Source organism: Drosophila mojavensis, unplaced genomic scaffold (genome assembly GCF_018153725.1).
Source record: "Drosophila mojavensis isolate 15081-1352.22 unplaced genomic scaffold, ASM1815372v1 contig_136, whole genome shotgun sequence".
Lineage (NCBI taxonomy): Eukaryota > Metazoa > Arthropoda > Insecta > Diptera > Drosophilidae > Drosophila > Drosophila mojavensis.
Genome location: NW_025318667.1, coordinates 26,835,163 through 26,860,522, shown reverse-complemented (window position 1 = coordinate 26,860,522; position 25,360 = coordinate 26,835,163). Strand labels below are relative to the sequence as shown.

At 39.1% G+C, this 25,360-nt stretch overlaps 1 protein-coding gene across 14 annotated transcripts in view; it reads right to left on the bottom strand.

Moving 5' to 3' along the window:
• The window catches only part of LOC6584810 (potassium voltage-gated channel protein Shaker), a 180,046-nt gene that overhangs the window by 127,452 nt on the left and 27,234 nt on the right, over positions 1 to 25,360 (bottom strand). For 3 of the 14 annotated variants that reach the window (XM_044011454.1, XM_044011455.1, XM_032732412.2), the window contains exon 1: positions 732 to 2,263. The exons of 2 other annotated variants lie outside the window; for them this stretch is intronic. In XM_044011454.1, the coding sequence (XP_043867389.1) occupies positions 732 to 2,206 (1,475 nt within the window). In that variant the 5' untranslated portion in view covers positions 2,207 to 2,263. Of the gene's footprint in view, positions 1 to 731; positions 2,266 to 9,134; positions 9,174 to 9,470; positions 9,542 to 25,360 lie in introns of those variants that run through there. 9 more of the 14 variants (XM_032732410.2, XM_032732404.2, XM_032732406.2 and 6 more) reach the window with 5 other exon arrangements.

Genomic DNA, 25,360 nt, shown 5'->3' with positions numbered 1-25,360 from the left:
GAGTCTTCAGATGGATACAATTATAGACAATATAGTCCCTCCAATAGGTATATCTAGGTAGATAAACACAATATATGAGACAGTTCCCATTTTATAGTTTGATTCCATTCCACTCACAGAGATATTCTCACTGTTTCTTCAGACTGTCATCATATATGTAATATATTTATATTTAAGGATATCAGAATCAGCTTAGATGGTTAAACTTAATTGCAAAGCAAGCATATGTATTATCTAGTATATATTTTATTTATTTGTAAAGCCAAACTTTGTATTAATATAAAAGCTGTGCAAAGGCTACTTGTTGGCGATAATGATGATATGCTACTACATAAAGATATATGTATACAATGTATATATTTACTAATTATGAAGCTGAAGCTGAAGCCGCAGTGGATGTTTACAAAGGAATAAACGAAAATAATTGAAGCCAAAGAAAACTGCAAACTTTGATATGCTTTAGATAATCATTTATTCAAATTGTTGCCAACTAACAAAGCCAACAATGAGAGATAGAGATAGATAGATAAAAATATAGAGAGAGATAAAGAGAGAGAGAGAGAGAGAGAGAGAGAGAGAGCAACTTAAGAGATATAACTTAAGGCAAAAACATTAAATATAAATATTTTTTAAGCTAGTTTAGCAGGTGGATTTTCATCATTTGATTTTGTAGCAGGTGTTGCTTGATTATTTTGATTGGTTTTGAATAATTTGTGCTGTGTTTTGGGTACTTCTCATAGCCATAGTCCTTGTAGAAGTCCTTCTCCTTGTCCTTGTCCTTCTTCTTGCCAGATGCCGGCGTGCTCTTGCGCGGCCGATTCATTAGCGGATCGTCCATGGTGCGCGATGCCTGCTGGCGCACCTGTGGGGGCGGTCCTGGCGGCTTCTTCTTCTTCTTCTCGGGCTGCGGCTGCAGCAGCAAAATCGCTGGCTGTTGCTGCTGCTGTTGCAGCTGTAGCTGCTGTTGCTGCTGCTGCAGCTGTAGCTGTTGCTGTTCGCGCTTCTCCAGAAACGCCGCGTTCGCCGAGGCCACCGTGGCAATGCGCTGCTGCTGCTCGAGCTGCTCCATCTGCTGCTTCTTCTTGTGGAACTGCACCAGCTGCGAGCTGCGGCGCCGCAACGCGGAGCCGTAGGGCCCAAAGCCGTCGCCGTTCGCTGAGCCGCCGACGCCAAACAGCTTGCGTATGCGCCGCTTATTGATGAAGCCACCAAAGTTGACAGCCAGTCCCAGCGCACCACCCGCCGCACCGGCCGCGCCGCCGCCGGCCGCTGCACCACCCGCCGCAAATGCCATGGGGCAGGGACTGTGCGCCGTGGAGCTGCCCGCCTCGCTGCCGCCAGCCACCATTTGGCTGAAGTTGCTGTCCAGATCGCAGCTGGCGCTGCCGTTGAAGGTGCCGCCGCCGATGGTGCCCGCCGAGTCGGCACCACACGGAAACAGATATGTATTCAGGGTGCTGAGCGTTGTCGTTGTCCCCGGCCGACTGATGGCGCCCAGGCTGAGGCCATTGCTGCTGCTGCTCGCATTGCTCTGGTCGGGCAGCAGTTGCAGCGTCAGCGGCAGCGGCAGCATGATTGCCGTCGAGCCACTGATGTTGCCGCTGCCGGTGGTGCTGTTGCTGTCATAGCTATGCGGATTCACATAGATGTGATTGTTGTTGCTGTTGCTGTTGCTGCTGCTGTTCGTGTTGCTGCTGTGCGATATTGTTGCTGCCGTGTTGTTGTTGCTGATGCCGCTGACCATCAAGCTGCTGCTGTTGCTGCTCTCGCTGTTGTTGTGATTGTTGTTGCTGGCCTGATGCTGTTGCTTTTGATTGTTGTTGCTGTTGCTGTTGCTGTTGCTGTTGCTGCTGGCTGGCAAGCTGATGTTGTTGCTGTAATTGTTATTGTTGATGTTGTTGTTGTTGCTGCTGCTGCTGCTGCTGGTGCGTCTGCCACGCTCCGGCGCTGTGGCAGGGCGCGGCATGACAGACGTTGATGTTGTTATTGTTGTTGCTGTTGCAATATCCACAAATTGACGCGTGTTGCTGGCAGTAGTTGCAGTTGCTGCTGTTGCTGTTGCTCGTGCTCGTGGCTGTGGCTGTGGCTGTGGCTGTGGCTGCTGCTCTCGCTCATGGCCATTCCCATTGCTATTGCCATTGCTGTTGCCGTTGCTGTTGCTGTTGCTGTTGTTGTTGCTGTTGTTGTTGCCGTTGCTTGCACTCATTGTTGCGCGTTTGTTGAAACCAATTGATGCAAAATTTTGAGCTTTTCACTTTTATTGAACGTTGAGCGTTTCTTAATTTTGTTTTAGAGTTTTATTGGACTTTATTTACTTTTATAAGTGCTTCCAAAATATTTTTTTTTTTTTTTTTTTAACACATAAACTGTGTATGTTGTTATTAATATTTAAAAGTTGAAAATAAATTCTTTGTAGCTATGTTTGCATTTATTTGGTATTAAAGTTTGAACAGCATTTTGTGCATTAAGGATTTAGAGTTTTGATAGAGTTTAGTATTATTAATATTTTTAAAACTTCATTATTTTACAAATTTATTTAGTTTTGTTTATTATTTATTATTTGAGCATTGCATTTAAAGTTTGAACGTTTTTTTTCTTTTCAGTTTTATTGGTTTAATTATTTATTTACTTGTTTAAATCTATTTTTATTATAAATTTTTATTTTAGGATGCTTTTTTAGTACATAAAAAAATATACTTTTTTGCTTTTGCAATAGTTAATAAATGCTTGAAGTATTGCAATTATTAAACAAAAAAATTTTTGAGATATAATATTTATATGATTATATTATTAAATCTTATAATATTTATATTTAAGAAAGTTTAATAAATTTGAGTTATTAAAACTTTAATCTAATCTTTAATATTATCTTTTATTGGTGCCAATTATTATTTCTTTATTATTAACTTTTTTATTTAATTTCATTTTCATTGTTTTATTAACAGTTTTAGCTGCTTGTATTTTCATTACATAACATTTAATTTACTTCTCTTTAATTTATTTAATTTATTTCTATTTTCTTTTGTATATTTTGTTGAGCACAGTTGAAACACATGAGTTTTCATATATTTTTCACTGCATTTTGCACTGTTGCACATGAGAAGAAAGCAAAAAAAACACACACATGAGGAAAGGTTTTCGTTTGATGGGCTGCTTGTTTATCACAGTGTTGGTCAGTGAGTTGAGTACAAAAAAAAAAAAAAAAAAAAAAACAAAAAACAAAAAACAAACAAACGAAATTTGAAGTTTGAATTAGCGCGCGGCACTTAGAACTGCAATGAATGTCACACGCATGCACACACACACAAACACACGCTCACATACACACTGTGAGCCAGAGAGAGTCGCTCGCTAGCCTCTGACTGGGCCGCTGCTGTTATCAGTCAGAGCCACGTGCTTAACGGGCCGCGTGCCATAATTGTATGAACTCTGCGGCGCGTTGTTGACAATGCCGCAGCGCCAACAGCCGCAGCAGCAGCGAGCTGACTGCGCGAGCGAGCGAGCAGGACAGAGAGAGAGAGAGAGAGAGAGAGAGAGAGAGAGAGCGAGCAACTCACTAGCGAAACTCAGGCACACGCACACGCACGAAGTCATTCGCGCTGTTAGCTGCGTGTAAATATGTGTGTGTGTGTTGTTAACTGGGCCGACGAGCTGGCTAACAGGAACTGGGGGCCAGACTCGCGCTGTCTGCCAGCGCGTTGTGACTTCTTCAAAAAATGCCAAACAATTGGCCAGAAATCTAAGCCAAAAGCAGAGCGCAGACAAACCACTTGAGGCACACACACACACACACACACACACACACACAAACAGTCACAAATATATGTACATATACACATATATATATAGTTGTAGTTGTTGTCGTGCTCGGGCTCAATTTCGGGAGTGTTTCGGTTCAGTTGAGTTCACTTCATGGCTAACTTAACTAAATGCCGCGCTGCAGCATGAGTAGCAGCAATGCACACATACACATACGTGCGCACACACACATAGACACACACACACTTACACATACATGCTCGACTTTAACTCAACTCGGCTGCTCATCGGCTGGCAACTCGTGAACTCTGACAAAGCTGTGACTGTAACTAATGTATTATAGTTGCTGTTGTTGTTGTTGCTAGTTTAACATGTTGTTGTTGTTGTTGCTGTTGCTGCTAGCCGAGGCGGCAACATTTCAATTCGGATTTAGCGAATCGTGCGGCTGTTCCGCCTGCCTTATTCATAGTTGTTGTTCGCCTCGTCCTCAGCAGTTGCTCTTTTTTCCCCTTTTCAGACCACCTCCTGGACACAGACACACACACACACACACAGAGATATATATATATAAATATTATTTTTTTGTTGATTTCGTAACAGTTAATACTAAAAATACATATCTGTGTGTGTGTGTGTGTGTAGCAGCTGCTGCCGTTGCCATAAAGCAGTCGTTTATTCAACTGCTGCTCCTGCAGGTCAAATCAGCAACATCTGCAACATTGTCAACAACAATATCTGCTGCTGCTGCTGTTGCTGCTGCTGTTGTTGCTGCCGTTGTTGCTGCTGTTGCTGTCGGTCACATTTAACCTCCATATGCATATATGTAGTAGACCCGCATATTTCCTACAGCATGCACTGCCGAGCTGCGGCAGGCAATGGCTTTCAATTATGACAAATATGAAATATGGATTGCAATATTAAAGTTGCTCAAATTTGAGATATGCTATTCAAATGTCTACGATATTTTCTAATCAAATAAGAGACACCTTGACACATGTTTGTCGGTTATTCAACAATATTCAGCTATAGGCAGGTCGTGTATAAACCAATTCCTAGAATTTACCTATTGTATCACAATTAACGAGAACTGATCACATCTCAAATCTTGTTTTAGTTATGATATCTGATTATCGAGACTATCAAAATGTTTAGTTCAAATGGCCAGAAGAGTGACATCTATTATAACTTAAAGCTCAATTCTTGTCAACCTATAACCAGTTTGGCAATCCTAAGCCTAGGTACAGAGCTATAGAACGCTGCTACTCATTTGATGGATTTGCTAGTTTATTCCTGATTCTTATTCTTATTCTTCCAAGGTGAATCGATCATTAGAAAACGAGATGATTTATCGAAAAAAAATCAGGATATGCCCGAGAAAAATACAATATATAAAATATATGTAAATTTCGTAGTTATCCCCTTTAACATCTTCAAAATGAGTTATAGATGCGAATGGTTCGTCTTAGTTCGACATCCTACTCAATCAAATATTGGCATTATAGAGTGTACAGAGCCTCAAGGTGTACAGATGTGGCTCCACCTAATTCAGAGTCTAAAAACTATATTCACAAATTACGAAGCGTTATTTAAATCCTTTATTAATTGACGGAAACTATATATCCAATTATATGTACATATATTCTCGCAGATTAGAGTGGAACGACTACATAATTTTTGCATAGATTCTGTTTTACTTTAAATATAATGGATGACAGCGATAACGGTAAAAACTAATCAACTACTATTGATCAGCTATATTATGTATATAGCAATAGAAAATGTAGAAAAGAGCTGCAGTTAAATGAAAGATAAGTATCAAAAGTGATTTATCTGAGGCGTGAGCGAGTATTATGCAGTTGGTCGTGCACAATATCTAATGAAGCTCAGATATATCTCAGATGTTCATAGGAAACCAAACATTACTTTCAGCAAGTTGTATGCCCGATAAATATATCTCAGTAAATATTAAGGACTAGCTGCTTTTTATTTTGACCACACACAATGCCAGACAGAAGAAGAAGACGTAGTCAACGCAAATATTGTTAATGCTTGATGCTTGGCATGGCCAACGCGTCGCATGCGCAATTTGTTGAATTGTCGTGACGCATACGCAACGTGGCGCGCCGGAGGGGCGCGCAGAGTGGGGCGTTAGTTTGAGGAAGTATGACTGAGAGCGTGTTTGGATCATAACAAATACATATGCAAAGCACTTCTGTGTGCATTCTCCATATTGTCTTGCACGCCTGCCTGAATGCCTGTCCAAGCAAATTGACAGTGTCATAGCAAAGAGTTTTCCATTTTAGTTGATTTTCATACGCTTATATCCATGTATATATATCTATATATATATTTTGTATACCCTGCACCCATTGAAAATGGGAAATTAGGGTATACTGGGTTTGTTAATATTCATGTAGCTGGCAGTTGCATTTTTGATCTCCTTTTATGAAGATGAAGTCTGCAAGAAAAGTGATTAAGCAAAAAGGCTCCCAAAACAAGCCCACACAGTAGCCCATGTTAGCTAAAGTATGTGAGTGTGTGTGTGTGTGTGTGTACAGGTATATTGTGTCCTGTCTAAGCAAAAAAGATTTGAAGATTTATCGAGATATCAGTTGCTCGTAGGATTCAGGGGATCTCCTAGTCGAGCAGTCTCAACTAGAGCTTTTCCACTTGTTTTATTATGCGATTCTTTTTTGCCAGGCTGTTGCTGCTGTTGCTGCTGTTGCTTTTGTTGTTGTTGTTGTTGTTATTGTTATTGTTGTTGTTGGTTCGCTTTGCGTTTTTGCGGCAACCTTCATGGCTAATAAGCAGGCTGGTAGCAGTCACGGCACGTGGAATAAACTGACTTTGACTCCAACAAGAGCGAACGCCACAGCGAAAGAGCGAAAGAGAGAGGGAGAGAGAAAAAGAGAGAGAGAGAGTATGTGTGTGAGAGGCAACAGAAATATTGATCAAATTTTTGTTTGTCAGCGTTGCCACAACAGCAAATGGGACAAATGAATTGGTGGAGCTACATACCTCACATCCAACCTACACCCCTCCCCCCCGGCCATCACCCTCACCCCTCACCCCTCACTGCTCAATGCTCAGCGGCGACAGAGCAAATGTCAGACAAACAAACAAATAAATTCTCAGCACCCACCCGTTCATTGTAATGGATCAGCAGAGAGGCTCTCTCCCCCTCTCCCTCCCTCTCTCTCTATCTTTCTCTTAGCTTACATGCTCCCCGCCACGCCTCTTAGACAACCGCTGGGAGGCTGCTTCTGGGCAATCTCCAACTGCAGCTGACGAAGACGCTTTGCATTTGACAGAAGCAAACAGAGGCAGCTCGCTTTCTGCCGCTGCCCCACCGGCTTCCTCCTCCTCCTGCTTTCACCTCTGTCTCCCTCTCTCTCTCGCTCTTGCTCGCCTGCTGCTCTTGTCTGAGGCGCATACAATGGCAAAACGATTTTCGTGCTAAAAATAACTAAATTGATGGCGTCTTTCAGAAACCCCCCGCCCCGACACCGACACACACACACACACACACACACAGACACATACACTTGCACACGTACGTAGCGCACTTGCATGAGTCCGCGTGTGCTCCATAAAGCCAGCAACGCGAGGGCCATGTGGGCGTTAAGGGCGGGGCATTCGTCTATCGGCCAGCTGGTCATGGCCACGGTGAAGGCAAAAACAAAAACAAAAACAAACACAAACACAAAGAACACTAAGCGCAAGCAAATCAATTAAAAATTTTGCGTTTAGCACAGCCAACACAAAGACATCGCCTCGGCAAATAGTCACAAAGTTGATTTGTGGGTCCCCACTGTCCTCCCCTCTGTCAGCCCCTGCCCCTGCCCCTGATAGCGACAAATGTTGCTTGCTCGAGGCAATTGGCCCATTGCAACACCACTTGATGGCATTCTCTCGTGCCGCTTGACATTTCCGTCCGTGATTTTCATGACTTGCCAACTTCAGCCCTGCGGCCGACTCATTATGCTACACTCTGACAGCGAGCCCAACCTCAGATATGTACATATGTATATATAGCTATAGCCAAAAGCTGGTTGTCAAGCATTGGCAGCAGCTAACTGTTACTAACTGCGTCGGTTAACTGTACTCAAGGCGAGCCAGTGCTGCACAACGCCGACAGCTTTATTAGGATCATTTCATGAATTTCAGATTGCTATTATATTGTATTAAGATTATACTTTTTAATAGAATAGAATTCTAATTGCAAAAGGTATAAAATTATTTATTTATATTCATTATCACGATTGATTTGATTTCAGCTTTTAAAGTTATTTCTCATGTTTACGGTTCTAAAATATTTGCAAAGTGTCTTTTAAAAAATAAATTTCATTTAATAACTGGCTGTTGATTTATCGAATGCCCATATCGATTAAAGTAAATTGATTGAATGATAGATTAACTGATGAGAACATGGAGTATAATTCACTGTTTAATAACTCATGAAGGATTCAGGTATAATAATGCCATTACTTTGTCGAGAAAATATAGATTCGATTTTCAAATTAAATAATAGATTAAAGACATTCCTTTAACTGAATACGAGTTACTAAATAATATATTCTTAATAAGTGATAAATCATTTGGATAACAACTCGAAATATCTTATATATATATATATTATATTATATATATTATTAAAATTTTTTGAAATAACAGATTTATATATCTATTACTAATATTTTGATCAGTTGATCAATTTCTATAATTTAATAATTATAATTAAAATGTATTTAATTTTTAAAATTGATCAAAAGGTTTGTTTCATCTTGTAAATACATGTTTGATTAAAAGGTTAATTAATTGATCGATAAATCAAAAAAATGTTACTTATGCACCTATCGATTGACTAGTAAATATATTGATAATAATTAATAATATTTTATTGATTTATCGATTGATATTTAATACCAATTTGTCTCGCTGATTATCCAATTTATTTACATTAGATTATTTATTGATATACGATGTGTTTATTATATAAAGCTGATGATTGATACCGATTGATCTTAATGTTTTTTTTATTAAGAAATCATATATCGATTGATTTAAAAATTTTAAATATATATTCATTATATATTAAACGCATTATTGAATAATTTATATAATTATTCGCCATTTGAGTGAATTTCCTTTTATACAGAGTTTCACAACCATTAAACAATTGAGGATGGATATCGATATTGATTATCGAAGAGAAACAAAGTACTTGCGGCATCGATAAGTCTAGCATAGAGTTTGCATGGCTTAAATATTTCTAGCATAGGGATAACATTTCTCTGGAAGCCAACTAGTTCCAACTACGCTGCAGATACTTGAGCCTATGCTTAAGTGATATAGTAATTGATCGATATATTTACATCATTTTAAAGTTATCCTGCATGACAAACTGCTTTTGCCTGTCGTTGGTGATGCCGTGCGATTGGCCGGTTGATTGGTCGGTAAAGTAGTCACGCACACAGAGAGATACAGATACAGATACAGAGATACAGATACACACACACACAAAGCAAATTATACACATGCAAAAAAAGAAACGACAACAACAAATGAAATTTTAAATATTTTTTCATCTTTTAGCATATTTTATGCAGAGGTTGGCATTCTAATTGAGTTGGGCTTGGAACTGGCTGTGGCCAGTTTTGGGCTAGTCTTGGACCTGGCCTGGGCCTGGGCCTGGGCCTGGTTTGGGCTACCTCTTCTTCTTCTGACGCATCTCTGCTGGCGAGCGCACAGCGGGCGCCGCGTGCATAATTCCCGACACCAGCTTTGTAGTTTTCTAACTTCGCCCTGCACCGCAATTACAATGGCAGCAACAACGATAAACAGTGCGAATTACAACAGCAACAACAACAATAGAGCGAAAAGCGCGTCGATGTGTACGGGCGCGCGCCTCTTTAAAATGTGACAGCAAACAAAAACAAAAGTCGCAGGTGCGACAGCATTTGTCATTCCATTGAGCCGACTGGGTAGAGGCGGCAGAGGAGGGCCCTATGAGAGGGGTCGCCGAGAGCGTCTGTTAACGCGGCTCTATGATCGTTGACAATGGTTTGTTTTTTTTTGCGTTTAGTTTCTAATTGAATTTTCAAGCCTTGTCTTTGGCCCCTAGCCGGAAATGAAAGAAAGCTCACAAAGCGACAAGGGAGGAAAGAAAGAAACAGAAAGAGAGAGAGAGAGAGCGAGAGAGAGAGAGAGCGCGACAGAAAGGGCTAGAGAACGCAAGCAAAAATATGAGTGCACAGGCCTCTCACATGTCCAATGTCCAACAGCCAAGCAGAGAGCAGCAAATTGCAGGCAGAGAGACTAATAAGGTAGAGGTAGAGGTAGAGGCAGCGGGTGCCGAAGGGTTGCTTTAATACGAGCGACAAGCACGCGCGCTTGTTAGCGCATTTTAAGCTGCGCTCAAGGCCAGCCGCTGTCCGTGCTTAATAATCGGCCGCAATATGGCGCAAACCCAAACCCGAAACCGAACCCAAGCCCAAGCCCAGCCACACAAAACCCTTAACCTTAGGCAACCCTCTCCAAGCTACCAAGTTGGTCTTATGCATATTCAGCGTTAATTGGCTGCAAGTGGCAATCGATGATGACAAGTGGCAAAAACATAACTGTAAAAGACACACACACACACATACACACAGATACTATACACCCACACAGACACACGATTTCATTGCTTATCATTTTGGGTCTTTCAACAGATTGAGACAAAAGCGAAACAGGTAAAAACATTTCACAGGCTTGACTCACTAAGCAAGTGTGCCAAATGCCAAGGGCCGAGAGGCAGTTGACAGCTGGCAGGTGGCAGATGATAGGGGTAACGGTAAAATACGTCAGGTTGACAACTATTGAAGTGGCTTCAGCACTCCAGCATTTCGCATTGGCATTGGCCAAAGTTGTTCACATTTCAAATTTCACTTGAAGTGGTAAACAGTTATTTGAGCCACTTTATTGGGTTAAGTGGGATTGAACTGAATTGCTTAAACTAATATTTGCAAGGCAGCTAGACTCTTGTCACATTATAATGTTGGCTCATGATGCTACTCGAACCACTCGAGTTTTTAGTATGCATTGAAGAAACAAATTGAAATCGTTTTTCGCATACCTCTTATACCCTGAACCCATTGAACATAAGAAATCGGGGTATGATGGGTTGCTTAAAATTTACGTAACATACAGATGGAGACGTAACCGATCCCATTAGACCTATTTGTATATTCTTGATAAGGGCTGAGTCAATTTAGCCCTGCCCGTTTGCCTGTGTTTCTCTGTCTTTTCTCAGTCCGCATGATTGAACGCGTCGATCTTAGAAGCTATAGGAGTTGCAGACTTGAAATATATGTGTTGGTCGCACAGATCAAATCTGTTTCCAAATATCGATAACTACTTTCCTTTATTGTTATCGATTACCGAAATCAGCTTACCGAAAATCAGCTCTAAATATTAAATCTTCTACATATATAGAGCTAGAGTCTCCAAATTTTAAACATGGATTCATGTGTATTTTACAAAATTTCGACTTTTTTTATAATCCAACTTTTCACATCACGCCTTATCGAATAGAAATCTATTTGAATTTGTCTCAGCAAAAAATTATGAAATTAATATATATGTACATATATATAGATACATATATTGGACGAGTTTCGTTTAATTAATTCTTATATACAAAGATTTTAATTGCATATCTCTAGGAATTTTAGACAGACAGACGATATCTGGATGCCGAATGGATATGCCTAGCTTGCTCTCAGCTATCCAAATTGATCGGGTTTGCTACGTTTGCTCTCTAACCATGCACTTAGATTTCATTATTCAAAATGCAACTCTTAATCTATTCCTCACCTTTTTGTTTGAGTAGTAATTTGATTATTCGATTCACTTGTTTTCATATCATTTTATATAATCATCACCATATCTAATAATCTAATCCCATCCAATGGAAGCCATTCGTTCTGCTCCTCTGCGACTTCTGCTTACAATAAATTCCTCTAGTTCATGTTGGTTAAGTGGTTAACGATTTCAGAATCACGGCAAAGTCACGGACCCGTACTACGGCGATGATTAGATTCGCTTAAGGCGAAATGCTCTCGGGCAAATGTTTACGCGCCCATAAATTATGCAGAGTATTTATTTTATTTGAGCTGTTGATGTTTGAGTTCTATAAATTTAATTGATATTTTCGATTTTTTCTTTCACTTTTTTAGTTTCATAGATTTTTGAATATTTCCATCGGCCCACACGACGTATGCGCAATAAACGGAAAAGCAATTAAATCTTAGATAAAGCAAATGGAAATTACGAAGCCGGCGTCTAATATGCAATGTTCACTTCAGTAAACAATTGTTTATTTGTTAATTAAAGCATAAAACATGCAATATCGCGAATCAAAAAGAAAAACATACGAAAATCAACTACGAAATTATAGAAATTATGAACGACCAAAATAATCGGAAAAGCAAAGAAAAAGAGAATGGTAAAAAGAAACAAATTAAAGTTCTTGCATATGGCAGTCTGTGGATCGTAAATCGCTTGGAATTTAGCTAACCTATGTAAATATTTAGATAATATTAAAAAAAAAAAAAAAAAAAAAATATACGGAATCTTTTGTCTCGCGCTTTTTTATCAAGTGAGGAAGAGGAAGACGGAGTCGCAGTAGAAGAAAGCGAAATGTGACGGAGAAAGCAGCTGCAATTGCAAGAAATTCCTGCTAACAGCAACTCAATGTAGGCGCGATGGGCGATGGGGGCAGTGAGCGTGTTGCTAAAGAAAGATGTAGGCGTGGCGGCAATTGCTTTGGCAACATTTGCTGCTTACCTTGGCGCTTGGCTTAAGCTGCCGTGCGTCGTCGTGATGTGGGCCATGCAGGCGATCCATTAACTTACTCCTCTGCGTTGCACTGGGTCAAATCTACACATGTATATGTAAGTATGTGCATATACATATATACATGTATGTATTAGTTTTATACACACACATATGTATAGCAAGTGTTGGTTCTATGTACAGCGGGGTTATATATATATACATATATACAGATCTAGGCTGTTTTATGACACACACACCCATACACACACTCGCACACACACACACACACGCACACATAGATACTTGCAGAGCTGTACATAAATACATTTAATATGTTACGTATACGTAATATGGTTATTGCTGTGGTTGTTATTCTCGTTGTTGCTGTTGTTGCTGCTGTTGCTGCTGTTGCTGCTGTGTCTAGCTGAGCACATATTTATGGAGCAGACATATAGACAGACGCCGCAATATATATATTTATTTATATTCAAATTCAGATGACAAAAGAAATGAAACGAAACGAAACAATTTTCTTTCTTTAGTTTTTTTTATTTTTTATTTTATTTGTTTTCTTTTTTTTTTCACGAGCTGCAGACGCGGGTCGACGGCGGCAACATTTGTCGCACACATTTTTCACATATTCAGCAACAACAACATCAACAACAAGAGCAACTCATGAATTCCACACGACAGCGAAGCTGTATGAAAGACGGCAACGTGCACAGGCTAACACAGGCAGTGAGTGAGAGAGAGAGAGAGAGAGAGAGAGGTGTGTGTGTGTGGGGGGGATGGGGAACTAGTGTGCGTGTAGGTGGGGTGAGCTGTGTGTCGGTCGGGTAGGGAAGCTGAGAGGGTGGGGGGCGTGTGTAGCGAGCGCGACGTCATTGGCGACACTTTTTCACATCATTTACTTTTGGGCTTAATTGCCGCCTGCTGTATGCATGGAACAAAACACTGCACGCACCGTGAGGCCAGCCGGGGGACACAGGAATTTGGTCACAAGAAAAAAAAAAAGTTGAAGAAAATGTGGAGAATGCCGAATCGCAGCGAAAAACGCGCACTGGAAAGATTTCGCTCAACGGATTGCGGATTGTGAAGGCAAGTGCGAAGCGTTCACCGGCGTGCGAGTTACTGAAGATCGCCAGCGACGGCGACGGCAGCGGCAGTGGTAGCGGCAGCGGCAGCAGCTGTGATGCCAGCGGCGACAGCATCAGCAGCAGCGAACGGACTACGGACTAAACAGTAGACCAGGAGAAGGCGCTGGCAAACGCAAAGGCGAAAATGTAGAAGACGCCGATGCTGCTGAGCAGATCCAGCGCAGATCACTCATGTCTGCGTGTGTGTGTGTGTGTGTGTGTGTGTGTGTACGCTCTGTGCACGCAAATTGTTTTGCAACAGTCAACGTCGACCCGGCCAAAACTGCTCCGCAACGCGTTCATACGACGCACGTTTACAAGATCAAGAAACAGGAATCAAATTAACAAAAAAAAACATACGTAAATATTGAATAGAGAGTGAAAAAGAGAGAGAAGAAGGCAGAGAAAGAGAGTGAGAATGAGAGGGGACGAGGGTGAAAGCAAAATAAAAACGACAGAATATGAGAGAGACAGAATTAAACTGTTAATAAATAAATAAAGGAGCGAGGGAATATTAAATAGCGCAATAATAAGAGAGAAAGAGGGTAAAATAGTGAGAGAGAGAGAGAGAGCGGGAGAGGAAGGGAGTGAAAGAGAGAGCAAAAGAGGACAAGAGAGAGAGAGAAAGGGCGAGAAAGGAAAAAAAGGCAAGAGAGAGTAAGAGAGCACAAGGACAGAGAGAGAGATTCAATTAGACAGAGATAGAGACAGCAGAAGACGGATAGTGAGAGAACGAGAGGGAAAGCAGATAAGAAAGGCAAGAAACGAGCGAGTCAGCTAGATAAAAAGATACAGATAAAGAAAGTCAAAGTCAAAGACGTAATATAGACGGCAGAAAGCCAAAGAAACATACAGTACTACAGCAAAAGTTTGAGAAATTGAGTGAGAGCGAGAGATAGAGATAGAAAAGGAATGAAAAGCATATGAAAATGAAAGCATAAAGTAATGAATAATTATGAAAGTCTTCCTACATCAATTGATATCATATAAACACCTGCTCATAGAATGTACCGTTACTACTCCTACTAGAAGTAGAAGCCTATATGCTAAGGTGGGCAGGGAGAAGGATTGAGTCGAATAAGGGCAACTCTTCCCCATATACACTATTATCACATAATAGTAGTACTATAGGTCTATGATCTAATATATCAAACTCGTATTACTGCTAGATTAATTGAGTGAGCAGAAATATAATATAATAGATAAAGGCGCTGATTGAAGGCACAGTTAAACATTTGCTATTTATATTCATCCAGTCTATAAATCCTCCAAAATATTATCACATTCGTATCATAAGGAAATATTGATTTGACTAAGCCGAAATAGGGATTGACTTTACTATTGCTTTTCATGAAATGTCAGCCCGTGTAAACGTTGGCAGCGTTTGCTGAGCTCCAACCTTGTCATTCCATCTCGAATTGCAGTTCAACTGCATTGGGCCAGGAAGGCCTCGGCCTTGTCGCTTAAGTGCTTAGACAACGCTCAAGTGAGATCATTGACGAATGTCTTACCGATCTATTCTAGACAACAGCTGCTATTATCAAAATACGATCACAATAACATATATTTATACGCTTTTCAGTTTATTGACATATTTGTTGCCCAAGTCAATATATATGTATATACATATAGGGAGCATCGTCATTAGTCATGCGCACATTAAGACTGAAATATTTGTATTTCCTCAATTATTCAAGAATTACAGCAAACATGCCAAGTAGGTAGCTCGAAGAGGAATCTAGTTGAGAGTGCCCGACTAGGATATACCCAGCAAACCATAACTAACGTAACTACTTTCCCCACTCTTCAGCAGGAATTGAAGGAGAACACAATTGTCCTTTGGTACTTTAAGAGAAGCAATTAATTAACTAATTAAAAAACTCTATTTGGAATGCGTTTCTGTTCCTGTTCAAAAAATGCATATTAAGAAAGACATTATTCCTTCCTCACACGCTTCAATAAAAAACTATTGAAATTATAGGCAAAAGTCGATGGTTTATTGAAAGAAAAATCTATAGATATCACAATGCCTTATATTTAGTTGCATATATTAATATATGTATTTATCTATATACAAATGCAAATAACATTCCCTGGTAAATGACTGCATAAAAAACTTCAAGGCAAGCAATTCAATCAATTATTCATTTTCAAAAGGGAAAACCCATTTTGACTTTTTTCATTTCATTTAATTTCATGTGAGTTAAGAGTAGTTCTAAACAAACTGGATCAACTAGCTTATGCATATATATAATTTATATATTTCAATATATTTATAGTTCATAGCCAAAACAAACTATAATGCCAACTCTATCTCAAGGCCTATAGCTTATATAAGCCAGAACTTGAAGATGAATTGGAATTTTGAAGCAGATTGCATTTGATTTCAGATTTTACTCAATATTATTTTTATTGAAAAGCCTAAAAACGTCGAATAAACTGATCTAATATCTTCCGATATACGGAAACAGAAAGACAAGCGATTAGTGTCTTTCGGTTTCCGTCTATTTCCTCTATCTTTGGATGCTCCTATTCGCCTGAAACTCATAAATTGCTAGAGAATTGATTTTTGAATTTTATATATCTCTATCGTTTTAAGAGAATATGGTTAGTATTACTATTCTTACTGTTTTAAGTATCAACGAATAAACAGAACATTTTGACTACTTTCACTTACTCCTGCAAAAGGTGAATACAAACAAATATACGATCTCAATTGTTTCAAGTCTCTAGGTATAGTCCTTTCAAGCGGGACTTGCACGAAACCAATAAGCTCTTTTAATTACTGAAATATGCCTCAAATAAAAGGAATGAGGAAAACAAAACACACACACACTGGAAATTTACATTCTACACACGCGCAGAAAATTACTCCATGTTTTTCTTAACAATGTTCAAAGTTTTTGGTTTAATTATATAATATAATACAGGAGAGATAATAATAAATACAGTCGATAAATTCTAAGAAAAAATTCGATATCCAGTTTGTTCTCGATAATTCTCGATAGTTTAAATTTCTATGTAAATCGAAAATAAAAACGGATTCCCTTGACTTTTCAAATTATCGGGACTCGACTGTAATTTAATTAAATTTAAAACAAGGAATACCTATAGAATTCAGCAGGCCGCTGACGACAAGGAAGTCAGGGTATTTTCAAGACGTTCACTATCCATTGGAGAAGAGTTCCCTCGGTTTATTTTTATTTTTTTATTTAAGTTATTTAAGCGATTCGGGCGACAGTTTGACAACTCATTTAGCGAGCATTGCGATGGGCTAGCCACACATACATGAATATGCATGCATATATTTATGCAGAGACTTTTGTCACGTATTTGTTTAGCTGAGTGAAGCATTCATCCAGCACACAAATTGGAAAACTATCGATTAGACAAAGTTAGGGGAGCTGGCAAATGAATAAAGTTGAATGCAAACATCTGCTTAAGCAAAAGTTGGCCAAAATTGATATATGCATTGCGGATACTATATATATTTGTATATATAGAGAGGGAGAGAGAGAGCGGGCTGGAGAAATCGGGGGTGGCAGGCTGATCTCGCATGGCAAATGACGCAAAAAACAATTAGAGGAATTTGCGAAATGCACAAATTTCTGCACTATTTACTTTTTTTCAATGGTATATGGTTAATTTATCGTATTTGTTCTAGATGCAAACGTCAATGGATGTGCTGCAGACAGGGAGAGAGAGAGAGAGAGAGAGAGAGAAAGAGAGAGAGAGAGAGAGATGGAGAGAGCGAGATTGGGGCAATAGCTGAGTACTTCCAGCTAAATCTTTTAGCATATTTTTGTTTTCATGAGTTATTAATGCGTTTTATAGCCCAACAATAATAACAACAACAGCAACAGCAACCGCAAGAGGCCTAAGTGGGAGAAGAGGCAGCAGCAGCCAGCAAACGAGCGACCTTCACTCGCATTTTCCATTCCATTCCATTCAATTTCAATTTCAATTTCCCACTCGCTAGCTGCGCGAACGCACATTGCGTAAATGCTGCTCAGATGCTTTGCCTGCGGCCACGCAGATACGCAGATACATCCATCTATCTGCGGATCGATCTATCTATCATCTGATGGCTACGCAGCAGAGAGCCGTTGCCTTGCTTTCGTCAATTGTCGACAATATCGCTTTATTTGTTTCAAAAGCCAAAAGCCAAACAACAAAAAACACAAGAAGCAAAAAAGAAAACACAAAAAAAAAAAAAAAAAAAAAAAAAAAAAAAAAAAAAAAAAACACGAGCACTGCGAAGCAATTTTCAAATAATTTTAATGCATTTTCATTCTCAAGCATCGCCGATTGATTTGCTGTTGATTTTTGCCAGAAAAGTGATTTGAACCAAACAAGGAGCATACCCATTGAGCATGGCTATGATGGGTATGATGATTTTGTGTAATGGTATGTATGAAGCAGGCGCAGAATAGTCTATGAATCATGCATATATCTATTTATATTTTCCTGATCAGCTTAAAAGACGACAAATGTTTGTCGTTTCATCTCAGATTTTTTTTTTTGGCTATCGATAATTATCGATATTTCAAACGTAATGTGCTCCAATCAATGACTACAAAAGATAGAGACACCAAATTTTAGCTATAGATTCCAAAATATACTAAAATATATTATATATCGATAAGTATCGATACTTTTACTTTGTTTTTGAAGCATAGCTTCCAAATTTGGAATAGAGTCTTCTTTATGGAACTTATTATGGAGTTTCGGTGCTTTCCACGTCAATTTGTTAATAAATAATTATAAAATTGTTCACAAATATTTGAATTCACGACTTAAAAAAATATATAGAGCATATACCTATTATATAAGTATATTTCTATAGGCGTATATTTATAAAAGCTGAAGGTATGGAACATTTTATAAAGTTATGAATATATTTGGTCTCGGGAGTATGTATATACATATATTTTTCAAACACATGTTTATATGTACATCTTATACCCAGAATATTTAATTCTTACATAAAATATAAAAGCTAAAATCATGCAATCAAAGCAGAAAGAGAATCTGTAGAGTATGTGCAGAGTAGCTGAAATAGATGAATATATATACATACATACATACATACACATACATACATACATACATAGAGCAACACACACTCAACAAACAATAGCTATACACACGGAGCTCAGGGTATTCGCTAGTCAGGCACACCCGCTTTTTTCTTCAGTTTGCTTGGTGAGGGCGTTAACGTGGCGGGGGCGTGGCCGCAGCGGCAACGGGCTGTTGATGGGTGCGAATGGATCAGTTGCAGTGCACAGCACAGCTCTAGGGCAAGACTGGGGGCGAGAGTGGGCGGGGTCGCCGAACAAAAAGTGTTTACCCATTTAGCATCGATATTCATGTTTAATTGAGTCATTTTGGCATTTGAATTGCTTATTTGTTTTTTGTTATTTGTTTGTTCGACAAGTGTATTTCACCCCATTGATTGATTGATCGAATCCGTGCACTTGATTGATGCACCCAGCATGGCAGGTGCAACAACTTTCGCTTCTGCCTACATTCGTGGCACAACAGAGTCACGAAATGAAATAGATTAGCAACGAGTCCCCACTATAGATGCATATAAGGGTGATTTGACAATTCGTGTATATGACTAAAAAGGTATTTCAGTAACACTTATATAAATCATTCACATCTACAGGCGAACACTCGGCTATCATCATAAGTAAATATTCATTTCATTTTTTTATGACGTAAGCACTGAAACAATAGCCCTTATATCACAGCAACGTGGAAAGGGGGGGTAAATAAAAGCCAGGAGGCGTGGCTGAGCTGAACGGAATTGCTATAGCAACATGGCCAAGCAACATGCTGCAGAGCAAAGACGATAGCTACATGCTATAACACTTATTGCCTAGCAACATTCTCTAGCAATAATTGCTTAGCAACATGTTCTAGGAGCTGTGAAGAATTGTGTAAGATATATGTAGTTTAGTAGCAAAATGTCACTGGGCAACAGGCAGGACGGACTGCCACATTTCAAAGGCAACATTCTGGCTATAGCAACAGCATGTGTACATACATATGTATACATACATTGCTGTGCATCCATAGCCTTAGCAACATGTCGCAAAGATTATTATAAATCCCATTGGAATGAGCTACATGTAGTAGAAGGGGTCCAAGCAGCATTCTCTGAACAGCAACATTGGATGACACCAAGTGTCATTGCATCATGTATAGCTCAGTGTTTTGCAAGTTATTCCAAATTGTTTACTTAGTAAACAATAGATATTAAATATACAAAACTTCAATTACTACACTCTATAAGCGTAGCTGCAAATAAAATTGCATAAATCAACTGTATATTGATCTCATTTAACACACGCATTACGCATTGTAATTCTAGCAAATCTTTGCTACACATGCAGCACATATCGCAACGCTTAGCCTAGACACAAACCGCATTATGCTCGTTTCGTTTGCTATCGCTCTTGTGTGGGGGGAAGGTCTACATATGTATGTACATAGATTCAAGTACTCACCTGCAAAGAGAAGAGAACATGAGAGAGATGGCATTAGTCAAGTGGCGATGTCAAAAGTTCAGTTGGCTTTGAGTTGAGGCTAAGCGCTGACGTCACATACAACTTAAGAGCGTGACCTCGTTTCAAGTTCGTCGGCGAAATGCGAAACTTGAGCGTCAGCAAAGTTCAAGGGACATTGACACATGCACATGGATAGTGGGGCAACTGTGACGTCGGCAGAAGCTTTAATTGCAAAAGCACTCGATCGGCCGTGCAGCTTTCAGTGACGTCGACGAGCTTGCAAAGCGTGTGGGTACTGTTACGTCACGGTAGCAGCAGCGCCCTCTGTGCGAAAGCTGGCGCAACGAAAGCTGCGAAAGTTTCGCCTATTTTTCGAACTTCCAGCGGCTGTTGGCTTTTTCGAAATTTCAACAAGTTTCGCTGCGCACCCTGCAGACGGTCGTCGGCGTCGACGACAACGCCAGCGTCGACGTCAGCAGCGAAGCATGTGTTGCTCTGTAGCAGCAGCGAGCACGTGCTTGCTGTTCGGCTCGTCGCGATTCGCCATCCGCCTCGTTGCGTTTCGGCTCGAGTCGGCTGCGCTCGGCTGCTGCGGCAGTTTTCAAGACACTCATGCGCTGCGTCTCAGCCAGCTGCGTGTCTTCAGCTTGTCTCTCTGCCCATGCGAGTGTGTGCGCCTAAGTACACGTATGTGTGCGTGTGTGTGTTCATTCTCAGCAATAAAAAAAATGCTGCACTGCCGGCACGGGCTGCTGTGTGTGCTACGTGCCACACTTGAAACTTATCAGTTCACAATGCCAGCCCCTCGCCAGCTTCCTCTTCCTCTTCCTCGTTAGGTTCTTCTCTTCTTTTCTTTTCTTTTCTTTTTTATATTTTATTGTCTGCTGCCGAAACTCTTGATCCGTCAAAGGACTTCAGCTAACGCCCTCTTGCCCCAACCCCCACGGCCCCTCCTACCGCTTGATTCCCCGCCTCCAGCTCCTACACACTTCACATTCCTGTGCGTTATTGAACAGCAGCCGCAGCCGCAGCCGCAGCAGCGACGCCGGCATCGCCCTCATAAATATGCAAAGAAAATGCAAACGAACTAAACGAGTCGAAAAGAGTAAAAAGAATAAAACAAGAAAATCGAGCGAAAAACGTTAAAAAAAAAAAAAAACAGAATTGAAGGAAAAACCAGCTAAAATGTCGAAATTTCAATAGCCGAGGAACAGGTCCTAGCTGAGGCTGGGGCTGGGGCTGAGACTGAGGCGTGGCACGCAGGGCGTGTGAATATTTAACTTGTTCAATTGCCACGCCCACAGCGGCAATTAGGGCAATTTAACAAGAAAATGTCGGCAAACGAAAACGAAGTCACAATTGCCAAGAGCAAAATTTCTTTGTGTCGCGTTTCCCCCATTCGTGCTCCTCTTCTTCTTCTGCTTCCCCATCAGCTTTTAATTGAAGCCTGCAGCCAGAGAATGCAGTCCTGCCACATCCTTTGCCTCCACTAAGTACCTTCCATTTCGGCTCGAGATCTGAGGCGAGCGATAACACATAAGCAATCTTAATGCAATTTAAACGATTTTCAATGCTCAGAGAGTGGAGCATATATAAGGATATATACCTACATATATAAACGTACATATAGGGATAAGCATTTAAGATGTGCTTTAACTTCTACCATTGCTGATGATGGAAGCAAATAATAGGCGCTTTTTACAATAAATAATATAATGTATCTGGTAGTACACATGGATGAAGAATTGATTCGCGCCAGCTCATTGAACCTAAAAGAATATATCGAAAACTGAAAGTCAATAGCCTTCATTGGGTAGCCCTTTACCTTATCTGAACTCTGATCTATAAGTCTGCTTTAGTAATCTATTGTAAGCCCAATCTAGGCCTATGGCTCTTAGTTATGGAGAGCAGCAGCAACATCGATACTTGAGAACCATTAACGGGACACCGCGGTATGTTCGATACGATTGTATGCAGAGAGAGAGAGTGCGAGAGAGAGAGAGAGAGATATCTTGTATGATCTCAGGTTGCTCAGTCTTAGGTTGCCCCGTCTTCGTCTTAACGACTTAGAGCCCCTGACCTAAGTCTTGGAGAATGCTCAGAGTACAGTCCAAATATTAACTGCTAGGCTAGGTATATTTTTTTTGAAGATTTAAAAACCCAATGTTTTTCAGGCTTTATAAGAAAAGTGATAATAAATAACAATGGCAATTTTACAAAAAAAAATTCTAATCAATCCTAATCTAATTCAAGTCTTTCTTGGACTTAACCAAATAAATATTTATCAATAAGAAGCAAATAGCGTGACTTATCTACAAAATATGTTAAATGAAGTGGAAAATAGACATAGCTAGGCTGATCAGAAGATATGCAGGGCTCAAGTGAAACATATTCAAAAGGTCATAAATTTATAAACTCATTGGAGCACTAATTTTAAAATTTGAAAAGAAATTTATGAACAAAAAAATATCGGGTTAGTATTTTACAGTACAAAAAAAAAAAAAAAAAAAAAAAATAAATAAATAAATTAAAAATAAATTAAAATAATAATGATAAATAAATCTCGCTGCTTAAACGATAATTAAAACTTAAATAATTTTACTGATTTCTATTTCTCATAGTTAATAAGTTAAGAGAGAGTTAAAGCCATTTAACCCACTTCCAAGAGGAGCTCATGGCATGAAATGGTAGTTGATGCGATAAAGCTATTATTGAAATACTTTAAAGTAATTCAACTGGATTGATTCGAATGCAAGTCAACTACTGCAGCAGCTCGTCGCTGGCCTAGGCCGTGCTTGAAACTAAAATTAATTGAAAACTTCTGCCGTTGAGCAACTCGAGTCAAGTTTCTCGAGTGCAGCAATAAAAACAAAAGCAAAAACAAACAAAAAATAAATAAAATTTAAAAAAATATTGCAAAAAGTCTCCAGCGACATTTTCAATTTCATTTTTTGTTTGGCTCAGATGCAAAATGTTGTTTGCCTTCTTCTTCTTCTTCTTCTTCTTGTACTTATTCTTGTTCTTTAACTTCCACTTCCATTGCTGCGCTCATAAAAAGCAGTTGAAAGTGCGCCTGGCATAGTCGTAAAACCCTTTAGTTAATTTCATCGCACATGCAACATTGTAGCACGGGACTCCGCACGGCCCCGTTGACTTATGCCAATGCATCCCCATTCAAATATTTAAAGCATTAACAGGCTAGTCCTTAAAGCTAATCTATACCCACCTAAGCAACTACGCGAACTGGCGCGACTTTGTATGGATTGCACGTTGATTCATGATGTCTGAAGTAGATGTAATGCAATATTATCCATAAGACTCTGAATAAGCATTATAATGAACATCTCTGGTATAGCCTATACTGAATGTTTCTCTATATAAATTGACAATGATATACTTTGACTTACAGTATATATCTTTTAACCGAGTACTCTCTTAAAGCTGCACTTTAGCCACACTTACACTAGTTTTCTTTACTTTTTTATACCCTGAACCCATTGAAAATGTGAAATCAGGGTATAATGGTTTTGTGAGAAAGTATGTAACGGGCAGAAGGAATCATCGCAGACCCCATAAAGTATATATATGTAATCTTGATCAGCACGACGAGCTGAGTCGATACTCGGTACTGAGTCGGTACTCGTGAGTACCAGACGCAGTACAAGTTTATCATATTTTTTCGGTAACTCGTCCGATAACTTTTTTATCGAGAATAATCGAAAAATTGATTTTGTTTTTTTCAGCCTCATTTCAACACTTTTAAGCCTGGACACTTCAGATTTACTGTGTATATACAGTTGATCGATACGAAGATTTTGTAATTTTGTATTCTTTTAGTCTGTACAAGTACACTTCTTATTTCCCAAATCCATTTTCAATGGAAAATCAGGGTATAATGGTTTTGTTTTATTTATTCTTAGTTTGACTCTTTTGTAATAAATACATCTTTTAAATAAATCTATATCTTTTAAATATTCCTCCTATCATTTCATTCAATTTAAACTGCACCAACACAGACCAAGACTCTTTTGCTCGCAAATAAATTTTTGTATAGCCCCATATAATTCATTATTCGTATAATTTCGAGTATATATATTAATTATATATCGCTTTTCGTCAATTATTCTATTGCAGCTTCTGAAGGAGTACACACTTTGACATATTTTTGAACCTGCATTTCCAATACAGTTCATTAAAGTACACAATATCTTCTAGTCTATCAATTTCGATAATTGCAACTAATTAAGTACAGAACACAATATTTGTGGAACCTAACTTATATTTAGTAATGTGTGTAAATTAGAGGGTATTTTCAGGTAAATCATTCTGCTATACCTTAACCCGTAGCACACTCATACTATTTAGCCAATAAATCTACAGTTTCATTCTATTTCAAGTACTTAAATAGAAGTAAAAGTACTTGTATAGACAATATGATTCTAGTCTATCAGTGTCTATCGATATATATATATATATATATATATGTATGTATATACATATGAATATTGTCTATCTATCAACACTATCTGTAAAGATTACTTGAATGCGCTGTAAATTCTTTTCATTATTCAGTCCAACTTATTTTCTAGCCTATTACTCACTTTCGCCCTTTCTCCCTCTTTCAGTTGAGTGATATTTAGTCTATACCTAATATCAACAGCAAACAAAAGCAATAGTCAAGATATCTTTTTACGTATATTTTATCTTTCACTCTTTTTAAGCTAGTCAATATATATTTTAGTCCTCCCTAAAGCACTTCTTAGTCGATACATAACTCGTGTCTGGCCTTTGACAACTACTGAGCAGAAACCTTATTTACCATCCATTTGACTTTTCCACGGAGTGAAATATGGAAAATGATGAGAAACGTATGAAAATCTTGTTCATTTTATTTTCACTTCCTCTATCTTCTTTTGTAAATCTTTTTTTAAGATACTCAAAGCAAACTCAACAATTGCAAATTTATTTACACGCCAAAATTGATTACATATATTTATATATATATATCTGCTATTTGTCCGTGTAAAGATACAATCTGCTCTAGCCACGCCTCTAATCTCATCTGCTGCCATTGCTGTTGTTTAAAAGCAACTCAAAGGCAAGAGCAACATTTTGACATTTTGATTTATT